The 24074-nt window shown below is 43.4% G+C and overlaps 1 protein-coding gene across 1 annotated transcript in view; it reads left to right on the top strand.

The window, feature by feature from the left end:
- SGSM2 (small G protein signaling modulator 2) overlaps window positions 1–18308 on the top strand; it is a 55556-nt gene extending 37248 nt beyond the window's left edge. Inside the window, exons 12-23 of the mRNA XM_019471790.1 lie at window positions 3313–3463; window positions 4025–4089; window positions 4478–4623; window positions 5080–5208; window positions 9178–9360; window positions 10470–10874; window positions 11632–11756; window positions 13022–13104; window positions 13582–13691; window positions 14988–15084; window positions 16365–16532; window positions 17938–18308. Of these exons, the coding sequence (XP_019327335.1) occupies window positions 3313–3463; window positions 4025–4089; window positions 4478–4623; window positions 5080–5208; window positions 9178–9360; window positions 10470–10874; window positions 11632–11756; window positions 13022–13104; window positions 13582–13691; window positions 14988–15084; window positions 16365–16532; window positions 17938–18026 (1751 nt within the window). The 3' untranslated portion in view covers window positions 18027–18308. The remainder of the gene's footprint in view (window positions 1–3312; window positions 3464–4024; window positions 4090–4477; window positions 4624–5079; window positions 5209–9177; window positions 9361–10469; window positions 10875–11631; window positions 11757–13021; window positions 13105–13581; window positions 13692–14987; window positions 15085–16364; window positions 16533–17937) is intronic.
- The last annotated feature ends 5766 nt before the right edge of the window (window positions 18309–24074 follow it).

Consider the following 24074-nt stretch of genomic DNA (forward strand, 5'->3'; position numbering starts at 1 on the left):
GTGCAGAGAGGCTGGGAATATGCTCACAACCTATGGGAAGTGGAAACAACAGCATCTTCCCTCTCCTTTGAGCATGTGTGCTGCTGAACAGACAAACCTTCGCTCCTTCCGGAGGCTTCCTGCCCCACCTTCATAAAAGCTGGATACTAGAGCATGCTCGCACAAGAGGAGGAGGGAGTATAACAGGTCTTTGTATTCTCCCTCCATGAGTTAGTCGTGTACAGCGTAACAGACTGGGGAGGGCAGCCTTGTGTAGGAAGGATCAGAGGTGAACCATTACAGCAATAGTAGTGATGTGCTGGGCAAAGTGAGAAATGGAGTGTGCCTCTGTAGGCAGAATAGGGCAGAAGTGTAGTGAGTTACAATTTCAGCCCAGGGATGGTTCAAGTATGCATGCTCCCGCACTTTGGATACCTCTGTAAGGTAGCAGAAGTGTGCAGAGAAGATTGTACGGAGATGCAATACCTTTCTGTGGTTGGGTGCTTTCATTCCACTTCTTGCATTCATAGGCTAGGTGGGTTTCGGATATCAGCTGCAAGACTCCCCACCCTCCAAAATTTGTCATCTAATTCTTTTCCTAAAGCAATTCATAACAGATGTATTAAGTCGGTATTCTCAAGAAGTGTATGTATTAGCAAGCATTCAGGATCTAGTAGCATAGTTCTGGAGACTGAGAAATCCTTGCTTTCTCAAAGGAGGAAGCTGAATGTTGTACAAAATAATCCACTCCCCAGGCCAAACCCCTCCTGCACAGCTTGGATTCTAAGGCTTGCAGTTGTTCAGAAGACAGGCAGGTGTTGTCGAGGCCGCTCCACTAGTTCATGTGAAATCTCTCCCTCCTCTAGGCTTACCAGTTACGGCACAGCTTCAATACCGCCAGACTTTTGGCCTTGATACCTCTTGAGTGCATGTGCCAAGTCTGGCGCGCTCCTGTTATAATCAGAACAACAGCCTCTGCCTCTTCCTAATAACTGGAGCGTATCAGCAAGAACAGAATCTTCTCTGTTATCAGGCTGTAAAGTAGCTCTCAAAAGTCTGACATCTGCAGAGGAGGTAGGAAGGAGAGCAACTGCTTGCAAGTTTGGCTCTTGTCTGTATTCTTCATTCGTTACGGTAGCATGAATGTGCTTTTTTGGTATTTCTGTTTCCTAAGAAAAATACAATGTATCTTGACTCCAGATAAGACGCTCGTACCTTTAAATAGTGGAGCAATGATTTTGGTTCCAAATAGATGTTAGCCCTGGTCTGGTGGGACTGACTGTAGGAGACAACAGTTGCCCTGCATCTCTGTATAGTGCTTAAGTTCTGTTTAGGTAGGATATGAACATGTGTTCAAGGAGATCCTCCTCATTTCTTCTAGGCTGCCCACACGCTTATTCCAAGGTAGTAGTCCCTAGAAACTGACAAAGCCCAGCCCAAGTTAATAAAGAGTTCTTGGAAGGTATGGATGGAAAGAAACTCCCAAAAATACTGCATTCCCCTTGAAAAAAGATACTCTTTCAGGAAGTTTCTGTGTGTCTTAACTGATCGTGTCTGGATATGGGTGATAACGGAAAGGAGGAAGGTCTAACACTGCCACCTACACATGTTAAGAGGCTAATGCTGTGATCTAATGCATAAGAAACACAATTTAGTCTTTAGTCAGGTAATGGAAATTTTAAGTTGTCCCAGTAGAACGGCTGTCAGATACCTGCTTTTGCTTATTTAATCTTGAAGGTAATGGTAGAGTTAGGAATATGTCTGCTGTTTGAGTAGTGATTCTCGCTGAACTAGATTGGATTGGCTGTTGTCTCTCCAGCAGCATCCCTTTTAAATAATGACAACACTGTTGTAGCAGGTTTGCTAGCCATTTGCTTTCACATTTTGCAACATGCTCGACTTTTGCATGTAGCTGAAGTTACAGATAACACCACTACAATTAAATAAAAGATGCTGTTCACTCTAATTCTTCACTAATTCAGGTACCTTTCATCTGAATCTTTAGGTTCTGTGGGGTTCTTTCCTTGTTTCTCTAAAAAATAAAATAAAAAATTAAAACTGAAAAACCCACTTTTCTTGTTTGTAGAGGGGAGGCAAAAAATAATCATCTAAAAATGCTTGTCCAATGGTTTTTATTTGAAACCAGTAAGAAGCTGCAATAAATACTGGGTCATTCAGCTCCTTCCTGAAGAATTAAGGTGAAGAGCATTTTTGCATCACACTTTGTTTTGTGAAATGAAATACACATGACTGCTTCCGCATGAGCCTGTGCTTTTTCTGTTAACAAATGTTTTTACTCCACTCCTTCCTCACCTATGCCCACTTTCTAATAGGCACTACTAAAATGCTTTATGCTACCTTGATTTAAAATGCATGAGATGGTTTGGAATTGCCCCTACCACCACCCAACAAATGTATGTTTTGAAAGCACGGCCCAGGGGACTGGATTTTGCTTACAAATGTTAATTTGGTGACATGCAGTATTACGGCATTTGCCTTAATTTTAATCATGGGTGAGCTGAAAGGCCAGTTATTTATTATAAAACAAAAAACCCAAGAGCTCAAATGCCAGCTGGGAAAGTTGAAGAGCTGAAGCCAAGCTTTCTGAAGGCAACGGGTGATTTTTTGGGGTTGCCTTCCTGAAGCTGCTTAAAAAGGCAAATAGATTTGGTGGAGCAGGGATAACTCAAGGAGCTGCACTGTACTGTTGGATCACATTTTCCTGCAGAGTATCCTACTTTTATAAACACAGTGTTGACATTAGTAAGACTTGAACTATCCTTCTGTGCTTAACATTCTAGGATCTGGTTCTGAGGGGGAAAGAAGCATCTTCTGAAAATAACTGAATCAGTTTGTCTTAATTTCTTTTATGCTCAAACTTTCACCCTAGCTGGACTAGCAGTTATGTGGCTGATTCCAGGAACTGCAAAATAAAATTCTGAGACCTGAATTAAATAGAAGGTCAGGTTAGATGATCTCTTCTGGCCATGAATAACATTACCATAGCATTACACAAGAACCAGCTTCAGTTTTTACTGCAGCACCCTTTTCTCTGTTCTCTTGAAACACGAACTGGGATGTGCATGGGCAAGAAAGGGTGAAATGGTGAAGGGATTTGACTTTATGGGAAGTGACCGTGCACAGCATGCAGCTGGTTTAGATGTGCCGAGAGCAGTATTTCTGAGGTCACTAGGATGGTGCTCTCCCCTTTTTGGAATCAAGGTTCAGAACCTGCTGAGAAGTAAAGCATGAAGCCATCAGGATGCACAGGAGGAAGAGGGGGAAAGAAGAAGAAAGGTTGATGGCCTGCTGTGTTGTTTGGTTTTTCCCTAGACACCAGCGAAATGATAGAGATGCAAGGCTTTGGGGCAAACTTGCTTTCGTGGCAGCTGGAGCACTGCAGCCAAGGCTCCTCATGTGTCTCCTGTTCAACAGGCAGCTCTCCCTACGATATACCCAGCTGTTGCAACTGCATCCATGATAGGTAAGCAAGTTGAGCAGAGAGCTTACCTGGGAGACTTTGTGCGTGCCACAGTTAAAAGCAGGAAGGTTTTATCGGTTGCAGCACCAGAGACGAAGAGTAACAATTTTCAAGTAGTTTCTAACATAAAAAGATGGAGTTATACAGGAAGAAATTTAGTTTATTAAAACTAACCTATTAAACTACTCTCAAGTCACATTTTGATAGAAAAATTGCATCTAGTTCTCCTGCGTGCTTTAATATAATTCAGCTCTGGAAGCGTTTTCTTTACCAAGTCATTAACAATTACAATGAAGGGCAACAATTCATCTAATTTGACAAGGACCTTTACAATGCACCTGCAGCAGTTGTAGCTAAATGTGCCAGGTGAAACAGTTTTGGGCCAAAATGCTGGTGGGGAGAATGCTTTAAAAAGTGTAATTTGTCATTATTGTTGTCCTTTAAGCTAAATAAATCTTGGTGCAGAGAAAGAATTGCTATGTGTAGGTCATAGGGATCAGCATAAAATTCATGATGATCTCTGTCCTCATGACCTATCGTGTTCCTGTTAATGTGTCTTCACAGAACTCCATTGAAGATGTTGTGTGAAAGCATGAAGAGGCAAATAGTTTCCAGAGCCTTTTATGGATGTAAGTGAAGAAAGCAGTCCAAACCCAAATTTATTTTTGAGTCAGATCACCTCAGGGCAGTAGGGTGGACGTGACTCAAGAGTCATAGCTTCATAATTCCATTATTTGTGGGTTTTACATACAGCAATGGGTGAACTGATGCTTAGTGAAGACAGAATGTAGTTTTACACTGCAGCGTAATACTCTACTTGGATTTTACTAGTCTGTGTAAGATTTATTTAATCTTTGGCTCTGCTTCAATTCTTCATTCTTACACAGTACAATGCAAGTTTAGTTCATAAAGGATTATTAGCAGCAGGTTTAAATGTCACAGCTTCATCTTCAGAAAGGGGCTCCTGATATTAGGCAGATTGCTCATTTATAAGTTTACCTCCCGCCCCAACCACAGGGCTTGCCTACTGCCGCCATTTGTCGACAGTGCGAACACATCTGTCTGCCCTCGTGAACCACACTATCATCCCACCTGACAAACCATCCAGTGCTGCAGGAGGCCTGACTAAAGAGGTCTGGAGCAAGTATCAGAAGGACAAGAAGGTAAGTAACAGAATACCTTTATAATCATTAATTAAACTAGCTCACACACACTGCTGCAGTGAGCATGGTATCCCTTAGAACTGGCCCCAGGAAGCATTAAAGGTGTTTTCTAGTCTTCACAGGATCACTTCTCTTTCTAGTGAGAGTGAGTCAATTCCTAAAATCTCTTTTATCCTTTGCATCTCTGATGATGGCAAAGATATCATAACATCAAAACAACTGATGTCATGACTCCTCTAGTCTCTTAAAAGTTAGGTTATTTTCATGGGAGGCATGACAACTTACGTTAGACCGGATTTGAGCTAGGGCCCTAAAGGCATGCATGAAGTTGCAAAATGTATTTAGTGCCACGCATGCGTTTCACTGTCTTTATACTTGGTATTAAGTGTATGTGAGCATGCCTGAGGAAAATAAAGATGTATTACTTTCAATACTTCTTTCTCCTGACTGCTGTAGAATTACAAGGAACTGGAATTACTAAGAAGAGTTTACTACGGTGGGGTACAGCATGAGATTCGAAAGGAAGTATGGCCATTCTTGTTAGGTCACTATAAATTCGGCATGGCCAAAAAGGAGATGGACCAGGTAAGCACACCTTTCCAGGGATTTGAATTACGTTTGCAGAATAGGTTTTGTTTTCTGAACAGCAAGTGTTAGTCTTTATTATTGTTTAATATTCCTAAGGGAAAAATGCTACTGAAAACATGAGTGACACGTTAGTAGAGGGATTATGATATCATGTTATCATGTCTGAAAATCACTAAAAGGAGTTCTTTATTGAAGTCAGGAAACCTGCATTCAGCCTCTGCCTGTGACATGCACTCGCCCCGAGCAAATCCTGTTTTCACAAATTTGTCACTTATAAAACGGGGAGACACTCATATTTGGATAGTAATTTGAGTTATCCCTCTTTTATATGGTGTGTTGGCTGAGTTATGCTTCAAAACGCTCTTTGAAATAACTACTTTATCTACATGATGCTGCTACTGCACGTGTGGAATGCTACTGGAGCTGTGAACAGCCCAGAAGTACCTTCTGAAGTGCACTTGGAGTTACTGTCTAGAGGCTAAAAATACCCAGAGGAGGGTTCGATTTGTACGTTCATTATGCTTTTGCTAGACTTAAATAAGATGTGCCTCTGTAAAACACAAGGTGCAATTTCATATGAGACACTGTTCCTCTTAATGTCTCCCATGCTGCTGCTAACATTGATCAGTGAATAATTGCCTAGGTTATGTCACAGCCTTATTTCACAGTCTGAAACTTGGCATTAAGTATATAGTTTCCATTAATGAAACTACAATTTGCCCATCTCTTAGTTATATTATCTCCCTTTGTTAATCTGTTTATAGCAATACCAACTTCTTACTTCGCTGAGTGCTTTCATTTGTAGTAATTACTGGGCAAGTGCCTTGATAATAAACCAGGCTGCTGGTAACAAACTGATAGGGCTGGGCAAAATGGCACAGTCATGCCTTCACTCAGCTACGCTTACTGAACAGAAACTGGATGTGGTCCTAAGCCAGACTGCTGAGAAAAATACAGCAATACTCCAGTTCCTGACTACTATATGCTTTCCGTAAGCGTCTGCTAGGCTACACCAGCCTTTATCTGATCCAGCATAGCTGCTGTTACGAATGCGGTGTGGCGTTTTTATTGCAGTACTGAGCCAAAGGTAATATATTACCCTCAGGTGATGCGTAATAGGCTCTGGCTCGTACCGTAACGCAGCTGTACAGCTGATCATGTGCAGAGCAAGAACTTAAGTATAGGCCTACGGTGATGAGCAGATCGGGTAGTGCCTCCGCTAGTGTAAAGGTCTCCTGCAGTCCTTGGGCTCACAGGTAGTGGGAGCACCCGTCCGCCATTAGGGACCCCAACACTGCCGCTAGTCTTACTCCTTGGCTGTTGAGGAAAGGGATGTTCTCCTTCGCAGAGCCATAGGACTATAGTAGGACACTGCCCTGTGGGTAAGGTCTGGATTTGTATGTTGGTAAAACATTGCTTTTAACTGACGTTAAGAATCACCCAAATGTTTGCTGAACTGTCTAGAACAGTAATGAGGTTTGCCCTGGAATGTAATTAACACGTTAATCTGCTTCTCTGTCAGTGTTATTACCAGGGAGGTAGCACTCATGCTGATCCTGTTCTGGATTAAATGGATAAGGAGTGGTTTATATATCAAAACATTTGGCATTTGCTAACTCCCAATTATTTTATATTCCAAGGGATAGTTTATATCCCTGTGAGCACCTGCAGATCAGAAGGGCAGCCTGACCTAGAGCCTTGCAATGGAAAAATTAGCTATCTTGCAAACAGGGGGCACTTTATATTCTTCTTACTAAAAATTGCTACAGCCATTTGACTTGTTTTTCCTCACACTAATCTTTATAAACCGGTTCTGAACACGGATGGAGAAACATACCCCGTAACTGTTCAAACTGGGTCGCAATCCAGATTCTTCACCCTGAATCCAGTCATCTTTGTAGGCATTTACATTTAGATTTTCCAGCTATAGTGTGTACATCAAGAATGTTCCGCTGAGCACTGCTGAGGCAAATTCCTGCCCTCCCATGACATCAGCATCGGAAGAAGACAAAGTACCTCAGAAACCACCAAGGGCAGTAAGTCCTGCTGGTTGCCTCATCTCCTGAAGGCCAGGCAAACTGCCTCAGAAGAGAAGCAAATCCAGACATCCAGTCAGGCTGATACATTGCCGTAGTCCTGCTGGAAAGTACATCTGTTCTACGAGGGGACTTGCTCGATCACCCCTTTTTGCATACAGCACAAGTTGAAAAAAGAAGTCCTTCAGGAGCACCATGTGGGCTGGTTCCCTAACTCTTACTGTCTTGGTGAAAAAGGGAGGGCCCTTCCAAACAGTTCTATGAATTTGGTTCAGAGCTTCAGCAGCAGAGATCTGGCTAAATTGCAGCACTTCCAGATGCAGTGTGAATTTATTACATTTTCCTTTGGTGCTCCATTAATTATACTTTTTTTTTTTAAACTCAAAAATTTTCAAGAAATATAGGATATTGGAGTCTTGCATAGATTGCATTTTGCTGTCTGTTCTCCACAGGTATATGAACCATCAGATTTATGATCCATGTGTAGAAATAGAAGGTATGTCTGGAACTGAAAAAAGGACCCAGATACTTAGTTTTTAGAGTGGGAGATCTGGAGCCACAACTCATGGATTCTAGCCCCAGCTTCAAAGGGCACATGCATGTATACAGCTAGAACATAAGAGATTTGGCAGGAAGAGAGAAATACTTGAGTCCATTTGTACAATAGGAATTACAGTAAATTCATAAAGATATGTTGCAAGGTATAAAAGGTCTGATCTGCAGAATGCAAGCTCCTATAGGAATTTTTTTTTCCCTGAGTTTGTAGCATACTAACACAGGGGTGCTCCAAACCTTATCTGGAATTCTAATGAGCTACTCAACACCAGTAGTAAATAACAGTAATAACAGACTCCTCAAAGAAATGTTGGAGTCTAAAGCTTACCATTGAATGTAAGAGTCTATTAAATGAATGACATGAAAACAGTCATAACATTTGCATGTATAGGAAACTTACTGTCTCCTTATCTGAGGTAATCACAGGTGATTTATCATCTTTGCCTTCTGATGATATTTTTGCAGTCCTCCATCGGTATCTGGGGCACTCCCAAACATGGCTGTCCTCCAGCTTTCTACTAACTGTTGTATTTTATGATTTATGACTCGACAGCTACCTCAAGTGACAAATAGCCTGCAGCTCTTAGCATGAATGCTCTGGTAGCAACTCTAGCCAGCAGAGTCCAGAGCCTGAAGCCAACTCACAATTGCGGTTTCTCTTCAGCTCTTGACAAGTGACAGAGTAGTAAAATTACTACGTGTCCCTTAATAGCTCAAGGGGGGTTTCTGTGTCTGTCTTTCAACAGAGGAAGCCAGAAGTGGCAAAAATCTGTTTTATCGCTATGGGAACCAGAGTGGTTGGATCTGGCCGTGCGCAGTGCAGCCCCAAGACTGGGCTGTGTGAGCTGGGATTTCTACTGTTCAGGAGTCTCTTCCAGCATCTAACTCTGTACAGGCTGATGTCTACAAACCTATGACCCGGAATTCATTGCAAGGGCTATGTTAGAGTTGGAATAGCGAAGGAGTTGGGAAGGAGGTGTAATGAAATTAGGAATAATCCCGTTAGAGGCAGCAATTGCTCCATCAGATTGCATCTGACTTCTATGTGGGTTTCACATGAAAGCCAGTGACATCTTTTGTTCTTTCCTGAACAATGTTGAAGCACTGTTGATAGCGTATATGCATGCTTATATGAATCTTTCTGGTGTCTACAGTGATAGTTTATTCCCTGCAGTAAATACCCAACACCTTGCTGCTCCAGTCGTTGCGCTTTCCAGTCACAGTGATGTGCGTAGCAAGAGGGCTTCAGGATCCTTCAGGCTTTTCGTTTCAGACATTACACTTGCTTTAGACCTCTCCCTCCTGGCTTCCACTCATTGTTAATGCTATCTTTCAAGGAGGATCAGCATTTCGGGGTCTGTCTGTCTGTCTGCAGGTGGATGAAGACATTGCCCTCCGGTATCAGAAGGTCATGGCTGAGTGGAAAGCCTGTGAGGTCATTGTAAAGCAGCGAGAGAAAGAATCGCATTCTGCCACACTGGCAAAGTTTTCGTCGGGCAGCAGCATTGACAGCCATGTCCAGCGGCTGATTCACAGGGACTCTACCATCAGCAACGATGTAGGTACTCCCTTCCCATTCACCCATATGGTGCAGGCAGCGCGGGAGGCTAGGCATTTGCAGAGGTACAGCCCAGGGAAGCAGAGACTTAGGTTAGCACAGCTCCATCAGTCTGGAGCTACTTGAATCCTGTACAGAATTTGAAGCTCTAGTGCCTCCATAATAGAGCTAAAAGCAGATCTTTATTTCGGTTAGTCTGTAGCTGTTCTTAAGCAGGACCTGCCTAAAGGGCTTTAAGGTTCACCTACTATAGAAGATCCTTCTCTCAGAGGAGGAATAGCTTTCTAGATCTCTTACCTGTAGGTCCTTTATTCAAATCCAGTATAGAGCAAAAGATCGCTACTATTAAAGCATATTTTTGATTCTGTCATGTCCCTGATTGACAGGTTGGGTGTGATTTTAGTTTGGGAGAGGGGACATTTGTCAATCTAAGCAGTAGAAGGGCAAACTGAATTAACCCCTCTGTAACTTGAATAACCAAGAAAGGGGTTTCTTTTCATATTGTTGGACAGGAATGCTGGCATATGTGTGCCAAATGTGTCTATAGGCATCCATTACGTATGCAGATTTCAAACAGTTAGCTAACTGATTTCAGTAAGGCAAGAGAGAAGAGAACTTGAAATAGTTCAACAAAGAGTTTTTTAGCAAGAGAAGAGGTAAAGCGGTTGCATGAAAAGAATTTGAAGGCCAGTCTTGACTTCAAACAGCAGTAGCTGAACTGGATTGTCAGCAGCCTGAGGTATGCTGGTTGTCTTCAAAGATGTATTGCAATGACCAGATGTTTTATTGCTGGTGTTGCAGGTAGGGAAGCTTCGCTGCTTTCCAAGGTATTTCTAATTAAAGATTATGAAAGGGGGAGACATCATCATAGGAGATGGATATGAGATTACAAATTGGTATTATTTTTAGACTTACAGTCTCAGTATAAAGACTGAGTGAGGAGCTCTCAACTATTTTCATGCAGGGAAGCTCTATTAATCAGTAATCTTGTTCACTGCAGTAATGTCATTTTTCTCTCGTGGCTGGAGGTTTGTTTGCTACATTAATGTTTTTTGCTTCTCTATTCTTCTCTGCTTTATCCGAATCTTCTCTCCCCTGCCCACCCCCAGGTCTTTATATCTGTAGATGAAATGGACTCAGCGGAGCGGGACTCAAAAGGTCAGGACGACCCCACTTTCACCGTGGTGTCTGCCGACACGCCAGCAGCAGTAGCTGCCATAGAGCAACAGTCTGTGGAGTTTGACTCCCCCGACTCTGGGCTGCCATCCTCGAGGAACTACTCTGTGGCCTCGGGCATCCTGTCCAGTATTGATGACGGACAGAGTGTCTCCTTTGAAGATGGGGCTGAAGAAACAGCTAGCACTGACTTGGAAAGGACTGATCCAGACACACCACGTATGCAGAAAGCCAAGTCGGTTGTACTGCAGTCTCAGGATTCTGTATCAGAAGAGCAGCTGTGTTCCCAGGTGGATTATTTAATGGATGTTGCTTCTGTCTGCGCTGCATCCTACACAGTAGGTCACAACATCAGTATCATCGTCTCTCTGCACAGCATTGCTTTTCTAGCAGAGACTTGTACTTTTTCAGATAGGATTTAATGAGAGACAGTCCCAAACTAGAACTACAGGTGGTGGGACGATAACTGAGGGTTTTTGCATCTAAATCTTTTCATCTGGATTTTGAGATAGATTGGAAATAAGACAGCAAGAAAAATTTGGGTCTTTTTTTGAGACTAGATTGGAAATAAGCAAGAAAAATTTGGGTCTTTTTTTGAGAGGGAGGGCAAGGAAAAGCATGTGATATGGTTCTAGCAGCTAAAAATTTCCGGGGGCTGGGAGGAGGTGTGGGGATGTGGACAACACACCACTTGTAAGATTTCAGTGTCATTTAATTCAAGCTAAACGCCACATTTAATCAAATCGAACCACAACCTAAATCTAGATTCAAGACTCCACTGACTCTATTAGTGTTGCTGTCAACAGATGAGTAGTTGAGTTTTTGCCTCTCTCTGCTGAAGTTGTTCAACTAGAAATAACTGTGTTGTTCAACTATGAAATAACTCTTTGGAAATGGGACAGGCTTGGAACATTTACCAGTGAAAGCGTATGCATTTTACCAGGGATTTTTGACAGTAATCGAGTAATTCGATGCTCTCATATGCCCGAAGTATAATTGTACTATTTCTGGTTTGTTGATTCTCAGAGCGAATCTGCACCAAGTCCTGGGAATGCTCTAAACTCAGGAGATCTAACTAAAACTTTTCTCTTCTAGATAGAGTTATTGGACACTGTTGCCTTAAATTTGCACAGAATTGATAAAGATGTCCAGAGATGTGATCGGAATTACTGGTATTTTACTGCTGATAACCTGGAGAAACTCCGAAATGTCATGTGCAGGTAATACAGCTTGTAAACTGAACTACTTTTCACATTTCTGTCATAATTCATGAACTATAATAATATGAAAATAATAGTCTGTATAAGAACACTAATGAACTTAAAGCTTGCAAGAAGGAGGAACAGGTAGGATGGTAGGTTAGAGAGCATGGGTATGATAGGTGGTCCAAGTTTGGAATGCAGGCTTGGGAAGATTCTCTTTCTACATCAAGAGACAGACCCTATTAGTCACCTTGAACTATTCTCTAAACGCACTATTAGCTTTGGTTTCCTACTTATGAGGATAATATATCCATGCTCTAATGGCATGCTATAAAGGTGACAATAATTGTGAGGTGCCCAGATACTGTGTTGAGGGACATGTGCTAAGCAGACAGAAAGACTACATCTTCAAATCAAAACAGCATCTTTGACCACTGAGATGAGCTGGAATCCACAGAAAACTAGTTTTCACTTTTAGGAATGCAAATTGCCATGAAGGCTAAACATACTTAGAGCAGAAAGTGTCATAGACTTCAACACTTGGAAAAGATACCAAGATTCCACCTAGGGGGAAAAAAGAAAACAAAAGCCAAAAAAACCCCAGGTACTTTTTAAAAATCTGGGCTTTTTTCCATAGACTGTTATGCTTTTGTTAGCTGTTTTTTCACAAACTATTGATATGCAAGCCATGTGTGTTAAGGTATGGTCCAAGCAGAAAACAATACAGAGCTGTGAAATACTCTGGAATGTGAAGTGTCAAAAAGTTCTGAGACGCACACATTCAACAGCTGCGTAAGATTTGATCTCGCATAATCAAATTAGACTTCATTACATTTTTTAGCTTTTGAGGAACAGGAAGAAAAGTAGTGTATTATTAAGTATATTATTAAGGTATTAGTTAATTCATCCTGCAAGTAGGTAATTGATCACATTCTTTTACCCTTTCACAACACATTAAGTGCCTACAGCAAGAGTTGTATTACAGGAGAGACTCCTGTCTCACATGCTGCTTTGTCCTCATCGTGGATTGTTTACAGACTTCAGTCTTCCTGAAAAAAAAAACCAGCAGAAATACTCACCATTTTATACCAATGTGTTGAAAGATTTGAATTGTTTTAGTTCTTCTCTGGACTTTTAGCTTTATCTTCTACAGCACTCTAAAACAAGACACTTAAAAGCTTCCAAAAGGACTTCTATTTTAGGTGTAAGACAAATTTTTGATGCCACCATGCAGGAAGAGGATTTTTAATCCTATTATCTCTTGTGTTTTCTTCTTCCTGCAGTTATGTTTGGGAGCACCTAGAAGTTGGTTATGTTCAAGGCATGTGTGACCTCCTGGCTCCTTTGATGGTTGTACTTGACAATGGTAGGAAGTGTTTTCTTTTGGAACACGTTGGTATCTTTAGGGAGGCCTTTCTTTAGAAATGCTGTTTCAGAAGTTGTATGCATTAACCAGGGCCAGCTCACCAGGAAAATCAAACCTGCAGCTCTTGATTTGTATTTTCTTTACATGTGGCTGTTGTTGAAATGGCAAACATTAGCATGTCAGGGATTCCCTGTTCACTCACTGACTTCCAGATTAAATTTTACTAAATTTTCAAAGTAGCTGTGTTCTGCAGTTGCTGAAGCTGAAAACTCAACTGCAAGCTGGGTTCTTTTGAAACATAATTAGTAAAAATGGTCCAGAGTCAGGTACTGTCTTCTGTTTCATCTAAATACTGGTGATGGGATTAGGGAACAGCAAAGGGGAAAACCTGGTTTTTCCCTTGTCCTGCAGTACGTAATTTTGGTTCAAGGAAGTCACACAATTAGCAACACCGAGTGTTCTGCATTGTATCTGCAGATCAACTGGCTTACAGCTGCTTCAGCCACCTGATGAAGAGGATGAGCCAGAACTTCCCCAATGGAGGTGCTATGGACACACACTTTGCCAACATGCGGTCCCTAATCCAAGTGAGACTTTTTGAATTTTATTTGAACGAAGATGAGGTTGTGGCTGAGGCTCAGAACTAGCTCGATGCCACAGCGAAGGGCAGGAACTCCAATGACTGGGGCTCCTAGTCATCTGGTACTTCAGAGCTGGGGAGGCTAAGAATTGTTTTATGCAGCCCCAAACTGATTTCCTGCTTCTCGGGGAACAGCATTTGCTGTCACAATGAAGAGTGTGTATTAGAGCAGGTCAATTCGTCTTAACTTCACAAACAAAACAAACCCCCCAGACTTCTGCCTCCAGTACACCAGCTACACAGTGTAATGACTCCCATTTATGGCTCGTTCCGGCTTCAACTGAAGTAAATGAAAAATAGCAGTAAGATCCAGTCTTTGCTGCTTTTTGGAAGAGAAAACACTGATATTTGTGGCACAAATTTAATTTCTTACCGGTTTAAATAGACCATCGCACAGGATGCTTGCTGAATGGTGGTTTTTTGGATGGATTTAAGGCCTAGACATTCCACTCCAGAAAGCACCAGGCACCTGAACAGGATTAGCATAAAGAAGAGTGAGAACATCAGGATAAGCCATTATTTGGTTTGATAGGTGGCATACTAAAAAGTAATGAAAATAGAGGTCAGTCAACAAAGATGGCCAGCATGGCAAATGCAGGCAGCACATGAACATACGTCTGCAGTGTTTCTGTTGAGCAGCAAGACAGAGGATGCCACCCAGCTTATCCAGCAGTCCTTAGGATGACATCTATGAGGAATGACTATAGATGTACTTACGCATTTAAGACATCTATCAGACGTACGGCAAGTAGTAGTTCAGTTCCAGAGAGCTTAGATGTTGCAGTGTGGAACTGTGCCACTGCTCATCAGAATTACAAACTTGTGATGAAAAAGTCTCTCTCCCTTCTTTTCTCCAGGTAAATGGATTTCACTCTTTGCACCCCAGCTCCTTTGTTACAATCTGAGAGTAGAGTTGGGTGGGAAGATGAAAATTTGCCACTTGCTGAAAATCAGCAGGATCTGTAACTTGCTGCTTGGACCTTTAAAATCACAGTGCAGATTGACTGTTGTCACCTCATACCTGCACAGCAGTAACTCTTCACCTCTTCAGTCTGTGTCAGGGCACCCACATCACAGGCATTTTGCAAACATAGTAAAAAGACAGATCTGTGCTAAGCAGCTGCTGCTGACTAACCACAGATCAGGTGATAAAGAGCAGCATGGGAGTCTTAACCAGCCTCCAACACCTTTGACCTTGGCTACTTTCAGATGAGATACTGACAGCTGATGTTTTATATTTTAGATTCTAGACTCAGAGCTTTTTGAATTGATGCACCAGAATGGAGATTACACTCACTTTTACTTCTGCTATCGCTGGTTCCTGCTCGACTTTAAAAGAGGTAATAATGTTCTATGACTATAGTTTAGAGTTGTGCAAAACTGTGAACAGCTCTGTGTTTTGGTCTAAATGTCTGGATGGTGAGTAGCAGCTAGGCTCACGAGAGAGTTTGTAGTTAGCAAAGCTAATGCAACTCTCAGAGATGAACTAGCACTGGAATGAAGTCAAAGCTTCATAGACTCCTTCACAGAAAGGAGTGTTGTAAATTCCTGATAATGTGGTTGGAGCCAAGTTTCTGCTCACTGCAAATGCCTGTTTGCTCAAGAAGGTGATCCCAAGTTGATCACACTCCTTTGTAAGCTTTGATACCTCCTTTCTAATCCATTTCATAACAAGGAGCAGCTCAGCAATAGCTCAGGAGCTGTCGTGCTTTGCTGAATGAGGTACTTTATATACTGTGGGAGCACCCCAGGATCCCTGCACAAGCACACCCACCCACCTACACCCACTCTGACAGAAGCAGTTGCTTGTAATCATTGGGTACAGTGTTACTGAAGAGACCCATCTTGCTATCAGGCAAGTCAGTAGCTCCTTTGCGTTACAGATCGATCTGCAAGAATCAAAAGAAGACATCCCTCTCAAATAACCTAAAGCACAAAGGTGATAGAGGGAGATGATACACATCCATCAGCTATTTATTATGAGCAACTACCTGACAGTGAGGGGGGAGGAATTATGACTCTTAACTGAATAGTAAATCCTCTAGCTACTCCTTCACAGAGAATTGCCTGTCCCTGACATCCCAATGCCCTGGACCTCGCTGTCAGACTGGGCAGAAGATGAGCCTATATGGTTCAAGAAGACAAAGCTTCCATGGGCCATATCTGAATCACGGCATGTGTAGACCTAGCTTACCCACATCCACTATACAATTAACTGTTGCTGATTAAAAATAGCAGAGCTCTTGCTCTGATAGGTTCACTGCAAAGCCAAGAAGGCGGCCCTGGATATGCATTCAGATTTGCAGCCTGTCATGTAGCCCTACCTAGAACAAACGGGCCTGCCTGTGCTGCTACCACATGGTTACTGCAGTTTAGGCATCTTCCTGGGGTTGAGTCTGCACCACCACACCTACATTCTTTCTTAATTTTCGTTTAAACCCAATTCTGTTGCCGTACTTGCACAAGTAAGTGACAGGAGTTGGCTGGAGGAGAGGGGGAGAGGAAAAGGAGTCATCGAGTACTATTCATGTCTGCATAAGGCCTGTAAGACGTTAGTTAGAGAGGGGGAAATGGTCAATTTGAATAATCAGATGCTCTTGTAATGTTTATTCCCATTCAGAATTGTTGTACGAGGATGTATTTACAGTGTGGGAAGTTATTTGGGCAGCAAAGCACATCTCTTCAGAACATTTTGTCCTTTTCATTGCCTTAGCACTTGTGGAAGTTTATCGAGAGATTATCCGTGATAACAACATGGACTTCACTGATATCATCAAGTTTTTTAATGGTAAGAGACTTTTTTAGAGAGCCGTTTTGATAAAAAGCAAGTAATGAGAGTTTGCTCCTTCTCCCTTACTCAGACTAACTGTCTGCAGTTGTGCAGTGTTCTTGCTGTCATGACAAGCCCTGGGTCATTTTAAGCTCTGAATCTCTTACCCCTTCATATAGATGAAGAGCCCAGATTTTCATGCGCTTCCTGAAGATCTGACTTGGCACACACAACCAACCTTTTAAGAGCTACTTGGACCACAGAAGATGGTAGCTTTTTCAGTGTCAGTGGTAATTTTTACCACAAAGCAAGCTTCAGAATTTCTGTTAACAAGATTTGCCACAGTGACTCTTTGCCCTTGGTTTAATGGGAGGTGCTAAAATGTTGCTTAATTTTTTGCAAAAGTCTCTCGCAGGTTTTAAGATTGCCAGAGTCATTTCTCTTTACAGGGCTTGACCCTGCTGAGGCTGAAACATATAAGCAACTGTTCATGCAAAACATCCCAAACCGCTTCCATGATTGATTGCTTACCGTAGTGGTCCATCGATGCTAGCCAACGCGTACTGCCAGAGCAAAAAGTATTCTGCCAAAGCAAGCTAGGTCTCTTCCTGGCTGCAGAATGCAAGTGCTCCCTGTTAGGATATTTTAAGAGGTTTGAAAATAATTTTGTGTAATCACAGTAATTTACTAAATTATCAATGCTGTGGCTTTCAGCCATCTGTTGCAGAAGCCCCAAATTTGGTTTTGTTTTTGCCTTAGCCACTCTTATTCCAAAGCTGTACATTAATGCTTCCCTCAAAAAAAACCCACCAAAACAAAAAAAAAAACACCCCCAAAAAAACCAAACAAAAAACCACCAGCACTTGCCTGAGCTGAATGAAATGTTTAATGTGGAACTGAGGATTCAGGTCTGTCGAGAGCTACTTTCTGATCTTACTTCAAGCTGCAGAGTGCGGACGTCTGTATGTGGAACCATGTGGGCGCGTCGCTCCATGTACACGGAGCCCTTCCTAATTGTAGTTATCACTTGCATCCCAGACACTCCAGCAATAGTCCCTGCCTGGGAGAGGCATCTTTTGATCAAGTTGAGTTCAGCTTTACATTTTTGGGATCCCAGGAGGGCTGTTCACAGGCGCGTGTGGGTACAGACCTCCCATTCTTGGTCTGGGGTCGCAGGGCACTGGGATTTCTGCAAGAAGAGAACTGACACCCGAAGGATTAGATCTTGATGCCAGGACCTACAGCACTAAGGGACTTATCCACTTATTCTATTTTTAATTCTACAAACCTAACCCCCTGCAATGCTTTTGGATCGCTGCTAATGTTACACTAATTAATTAATGCTAATGCTACATTAGTATCAATGCTAAGGCAGAAAAGTTCCCGCTGCTGACAGTTAAGAATGTTTGTCTGTGTCTTTTAGAAATGGCAGAGCATCATAATGCCGAGGAAATTCTGAGGATAGCAAGAGACCTTGTCTACAAAGTACAGACACTGATTGAAAATAAGTGATAATGAACAGACTGTCATTTGAGCCCTGTTGTGAGCTATCGGATGGAGCATTTCTTGCACTGCAACTTCAGAATGGTGTTTTAATTGCATCTTCCATGTAATGTAATAAATATCTGAGAGATTTGTAACAGACTTTTAAAACCAGAACTTTTCCTTCACCAGATAAGGTTTGTGTTTGATAGTCCTTGTTACACTCACTTTGTATTTCTAGACAAAATCTTTTTGCATTCTCTGATTTCCCTCTCTAGAAGACTGTCTATCTACATATTTGAGATACTAAAAAGGGGGGATTTGACATACTAGAACATTTATATTTTGACTTACTGCACCTTTAAAGCCTGGATGCACGTTGTGTGCTCTGCCAGAACCTTCCATGGAGGTAAGGCTGGATCCAATACTTACGCAAGTGTTGCAAGCATTGAATTGGGTCCTTGGAGGAGCACGTTCGTGGACTCCGTGTCTATGCCTTGAACATGGAAGAGAATGCGTATGAGCTCCTGTTGCTAAAACATTTGGATTTGTATTTAGAAGAATATTTAGCAGCAATTAAAGTAAATAAGGTTACCAGCTGGGAGGATGGCCTTAAACTAAATAACATGGTTAATAGATCTGGCAACATTAGCTAAAAACATCAGTTAGCCTTTGCTGACTAGCTCATGCTACTGAGTCTTCATGGCCTACGCGTGCCACAGACATGCCTTCATTTTACTTTGCAAACTTACTCTGCAAATATTCCCAGATGACAAGATCTGCCTAATGTAGTTCAGGTTAACGCAAGTTTAGCACACAGAAACAGGTTCCCTGCTTGTGTTAGCAGCTCCCACGCTCACTGCGTCTGTGCAGAGTGCCCTGAAGTTCAGAGCAGACACAGCAGAGCCTCGCCTCCTCCAGATTACTCACTGCACACTACTAGCCTCCTCTTCCCTGCTCTGCAGAGCTTTCTGCGAGGACTTTCCTTGGGATCCTGCGAACACAAACCAGGCGCTTGTCTACTCAAGCAGGTATCGGCACTTGCCAGATGAAGCAGTTGAAGTTGTTGCACGGGATCCGATCCACTTTGCTGCAGCACCGTGCTGGTTTGCAGAGCTGTCCCACGTGCCCCGTGGAAGTTCTGTGCCACTTCTTTTCCTGCCTGGCCCCATGCTTTAAGCAGCAGCACACATTTCACCCCATCCTGCGTAGAGAGCAGAGGTGACTGGTGGTTAGCTGGGCTCCTGCCCTGGAGCTGCAGACAGGTCTGTTGCTGTCCTAGCACTTCATCATGCTGTATAAAATTACCACGCATACTCTACCTACTTTCCCCGGGTGCGTGTTGTTTCTAAGTAAAAGTGTATCTCTGTGTCAGCAAGAGGGAGGGAGGGAGGGAGCAGGTTTTTGCTAATGGGGTTAGCTGCAGATTTCATGGATACTCGTGACCTGTGCTCCTAGAAAACCTCGGGACTTAGTTTAAGCACTTCAAGTATTCCAAATTATTCCACCCTTTGCCATTCGAACCTCAGTGATTTTAAAAATCTGAATTTTTGAGTTTCTGCTTTTTTTTTTTATCCTTCAGAGCAGACAGGGTTACACAGCTACATTTCCATTGAACCTCGTAGAGAAAACAACTCTGCTTTTCATAGAATCACAGAATGCTTTGGGTGGGAAGGGACCTTTAAAGGCCATCTAGTCCAACCCCCTGCAATGAGCAGGGACTTCTTCAACTAGACCAGGTTGCTCAGAGAAGTTTACATTAATTAGATCAGCTCACATGAGCTTTAAAATCAGATTTTAGCAAAAAGGGGTGTAGGGAATAAAATTATTCTGTCTGAAGCTTCAACTACTGATAGGTTAGTAACTCTGGTCTTGTTATTTGCCAAGCAGTGGGCACCCTTGCTTTTTGCACTAGGTAAGTGCTGCCTTGGGGTCCTCACGAGCTTGAGCACTGCTTGTACAAGAAAAAGGCAGATTTGGTTCTAGAAAGACCATCTGTGCTTAGATCTTCCTTTATGATTGCAGTAAATGAAAAATGGTAAATAGTAGTCTGAAAAGGGAAAAAACGGACACAAACTTCTCAGCTCAATAGCCAAGCCCTCCCTTAAATTGGTCTCTCAAAATTTTGAGGGGAGGTGGGGAAAAAAAAAAAAGTCAAGTCCCCTGTAGCCAGATGCCTTCAGGGACGAGCCTGTTGTGCTCTGGGCTCACGAGCATCACAGTCACGAAACAGAAGCGAGAACAGATGAGCCCACTCAGAGCTGAGAAAGGTGCTGCGGAGGCGGCTGTTGGGAAGGAAACCCCCTTTCTGCGCATAACAGTGCTAAAATAACAACAGTGGGAGTTACAGAAGGAAAAAGTTATGGTAAGCTCTGCTGCCTGCCCCCGCGCGTCCAAGAGTTAGGGTGTGCTCAGGACTAGGAGCCAAGAAGTTGTACTGCAGGCATGCTCGCAGTCTGATCGCATCGTTATTTACAGCTGTGTGTCCAGCTGTCTTACAGGCCAGCGCATGGCTGCTGAAAGGTCTCAGAAGTGCTTCAGTTTGTGTGTCTGCTCATTTGAAAAGTAAAATAGTATTTTTTAAAAAATTGACAAGAGTGAGAAAACCCTCCAACTCACAGAGCCCGAGGAAGTGATGTAAAAAATAAAACTGCACTATTTTTCTTTGCTATGTTGGGAATGTACTATACAACTCTGTTTAAAAAAAAAAACAAAAACCTCTGCAAACTTTGTTGTATTTGTTATAACATTCTGTCTAATTGTATTTTATGAATATTGTGTATTGACTTATTTATTTTTGTTGGGAGCAGACCATTGTCTTTACTGCTCAATTATTTATGTTTAAATGTAACATATTAATAAATACTTATCGTCAAGGCATTCTGTGGAGCTCTTTGGAAGCGATTTCTCTCCCCCCAAGGTAATTTCAGAGACAGAACAGGGAGTCCTAAGGACAGGGCTGTCTGGGAAGAGTGGGATATGTAATTAACGTTTCTGTGATGAGCGGGCATGGGCTATTGTACTAAGCAGTAGGTCATCACCAGATGGACTGCTAATGTCCCTTAGATGACTTTAAGGGTAGATTTAAGTTACACGCAGGTGCGTGCCTAAGAGCACCTATCGTCACAGGCCGAGCCTATTGCCAGTTCAGCCCTGGGGAAGGAGTGGGAGCAGAAGCAGGCCTATGACAACTGTTAAAAAATAAAAGTTTCATCCTGCAATTTTAGGCCTGATTGTGCTGCAGCTAGCATTCAATCGAGCCGAGCTGTTGGGCTTCCAGGAGAGATCCTCCTCCATCTCTTCCAGTCCCCCCTTCAAACCTCTTAAAAATCCTCTGGCTGCTTCTGTTCTGTAGCAGGGATGGTCCCTCTTCAGAACTTGCCATCTTACCTGCTGGTTGGTTTGCTGCTGGCAATTTTCACAGCGATTTTCCAGGTTTTTAGGCTGGAAAGCTCTGCCCAGAGGTGCGTCCCGGGGGATAATGGAGCATTTCCCCATTTTACTATAAAAACACCCAACAAACGCCTCTTTGTACTGGGGTAGGTGCAGCCATCCCTTGGCCATTGCTCGTGACTGTTAGAGCTGTTAATCATGTATTTATCCTTATAAAAGAGGATAAGCCCTTTATGAAGTGTATCCAATGACATGTTGGCTTAAATAATCTTTCAGTGCCACTGTGTCCTCTGCCTTCATCTTGTTTGGATGGTGGGACTTGGGGTGGGCAGGGAGATGTGGGTACTACACCTGGGATTACACATTGGCTTTCTTTTCTACAGGACCTTCTTTCTTATTACACCACACATACACACACCGGCATTCTCTTTGCAAATTCTTAGAAACTTTTAAAGTAGATACTTAGACAGTTGTCCCCCAAAGCTGCAGAGTCCCTGCAGCAACAGGAGTTTATTTCTGCAAGATGCAGCATCCCAATGAAGTTTCATCACCTTGAAAGTCTCACTGCTACCGACTGCCAGAAGAAAACCAAACCAGAAGAAATCGCCACAGTTTCCTGCCCCTTTTCTGTAACCCAGAGCCAGCGCTGGCAGCCTGGTGAGGTTTCAGCTGCTTTCTCCACTCCACCACTAGTTCTGCCAAACACAGCAACTTTGGCCCTCACAGTTTAGTGCCACATATCGCAGTATGCTATTAATTAGTCCAAGGCTTGCCTTCCCTTTTCAGAAGCTCTGCCTCACCTAGAAATACTTTTCAGTTTCCCAAATAACAAAAAAAAACCAAACCAAAACTAAAAAGCCAACCCCATGCAAGCACACGAACAGCGCTGGGTTTGGCAGGCAGCGCTTCACCCCTCCCCAGCTTCGAACCAGGCTCCCTAAAGCCTCGCCTCTGTAGTGCCAGCACTCGCCTGATTTTTTGCATTGCTTTTCCTTCTGGATATCCTCTAACACCGCGGTAAGTCACACAAGAGCCCGCCCTGGCCCTGGCAGCCCACCGCTCTGGGCCTCGGCAGCTGCCTGGAGCACCGGGCAGGGGACACCCTGTGCTGGCAGCTGCCACTAGACAAGGCTGTCAGCCCAGGGACAGCGGGGGGGGGGGGGCTGGCTGCTTTCCCCAACCTCTGTATCTCTGTGTGCACGCGAGGGAGTTCCTCCACTCCCCCATAAATAGCTCAAAAAGAGCCATCTGAGACAGGTGACATTTCGGGGGTGGTGGGAGGGATGTTCAAGGGCGTCACGGCAATTTTTGCCTCACAAATCTTTCCGGCTCTGAACTCTGCCCTTTGAATGCCCCGATGCCTTTCACCCCCTCAGACAACAGGCTTGATCTGGCTCCTAACAGCATCCTGGCACATCACCGTGCCCGAGCAAATCAGCAGAAACACACAGGAAAATGCTAAAAGCCCCACGCCATAGCCAAGCCCTTTTGCAGTTAACATTTCCCCGCCACATCTTACTCGTGTTGAAATTTCTGGACATAGAAAACGAGCTGTGAACTGTGCAGCGATGAACCAGTCGAGCGCTTTGCCTTGCCTAACAGGTTGGTACTAGAGAGTGTGTGCGCGCACGCGCACTCCAGGTTTCTTTTTTTTTTTTGTTTGGGATTTTTTTTTGGACACATGCTTGGACCAACATTTGCTACAGTTCAGTGACACCATTAACAACCTTACCAGACCTGCAACAGCTGCTTTTTTTTTTTTTTCCCTCCTGTCAAGACACAGGTTCTGCCACTTAAAGGTCACATTGTACTTGCCCCGCACAACACTCGTGGTGAAATGTGCTTTCTATGCCTCAGCCTGAAAAGTGCCTCCTTAATCCATTCATCCAAGTTTGCTAAAGCCTGTAGCAGCTTATTGGCTGTTACGTGGTACGACCAGCAACCTCTGATGGGGGTGGAGAAGCCAAAATAACTGTTGAGGAACGCGGAGAGCTGACAACTCCCTTCTAAGGTGCCTCTGCTCAGGTGTCCTGCAACTGGGCAATTCAGCCCACCAGCTCCTTCACTGGTCACTGCGTGCCCAGGCGCCGCCGAGGCAGCACCAGCTCGTCCAGCTGAGCAGTCACCGGCACTAGCAGAGTTTCAGTCCGACTGCTTTTGCTTTTTCAGCCTAAAAAGACATTGTTTCCCTCCTCAGAACGTTGTTTATTCAGACCCACTTGTAAAGTTTGACTAGAGACCAGATTATAAACACTCGGATGAACAGCATCTTGCATGTTAAGAGAGCGGACAAAAGAGAGGACAGGCCACTTCCATACCAATGACAGCAAGTTACAGGACCACCTGGGGCTATTGAATAGCACCTAATTAACCAAACCCAATGCAGGCACCTCCCGGAGCTGACAGGGCAGGTTGAAAAGAGCATAGCAACGTTTCAGCGCAAAAGGGCTGCACTTGGAAATCAAACTGGGCAGAATTAAGAGCTTTGGAGAGACCGAGGAGGCGGTGGGGTCTGTGCAAGAAAGCCGGCGATAAAATTGTTAAAAACTGCAGCAGCAGCAGCGCTGCAAATCGCTGCAAATCGCGGCCGTGCCTCAGCGCTAACCTGGACACCGGGAGGAGCAAAACACCCCCAAATCCCTTCCCGGCTGTAGCCGTGGCGGCTCTGAAGCACTCACCAGCGCC

This window comes from Aptenodytes forsteri, unplaced genomic scaffold (assembly GCF_000699145.1).
Source record: "Aptenodytes forsteri isolate BGI_AS27 unplaced genomic scaffold, ASM69914v1 Scaffold66, whole genome shotgun sequence".
In the NCBI taxonomy this organism is placed as follows: Eukaryota; Metazoa; Chordata; class Aves; order Sphenisciformes; family Spheniscidae; genus Aptenodytes; species Aptenodytes forsteri.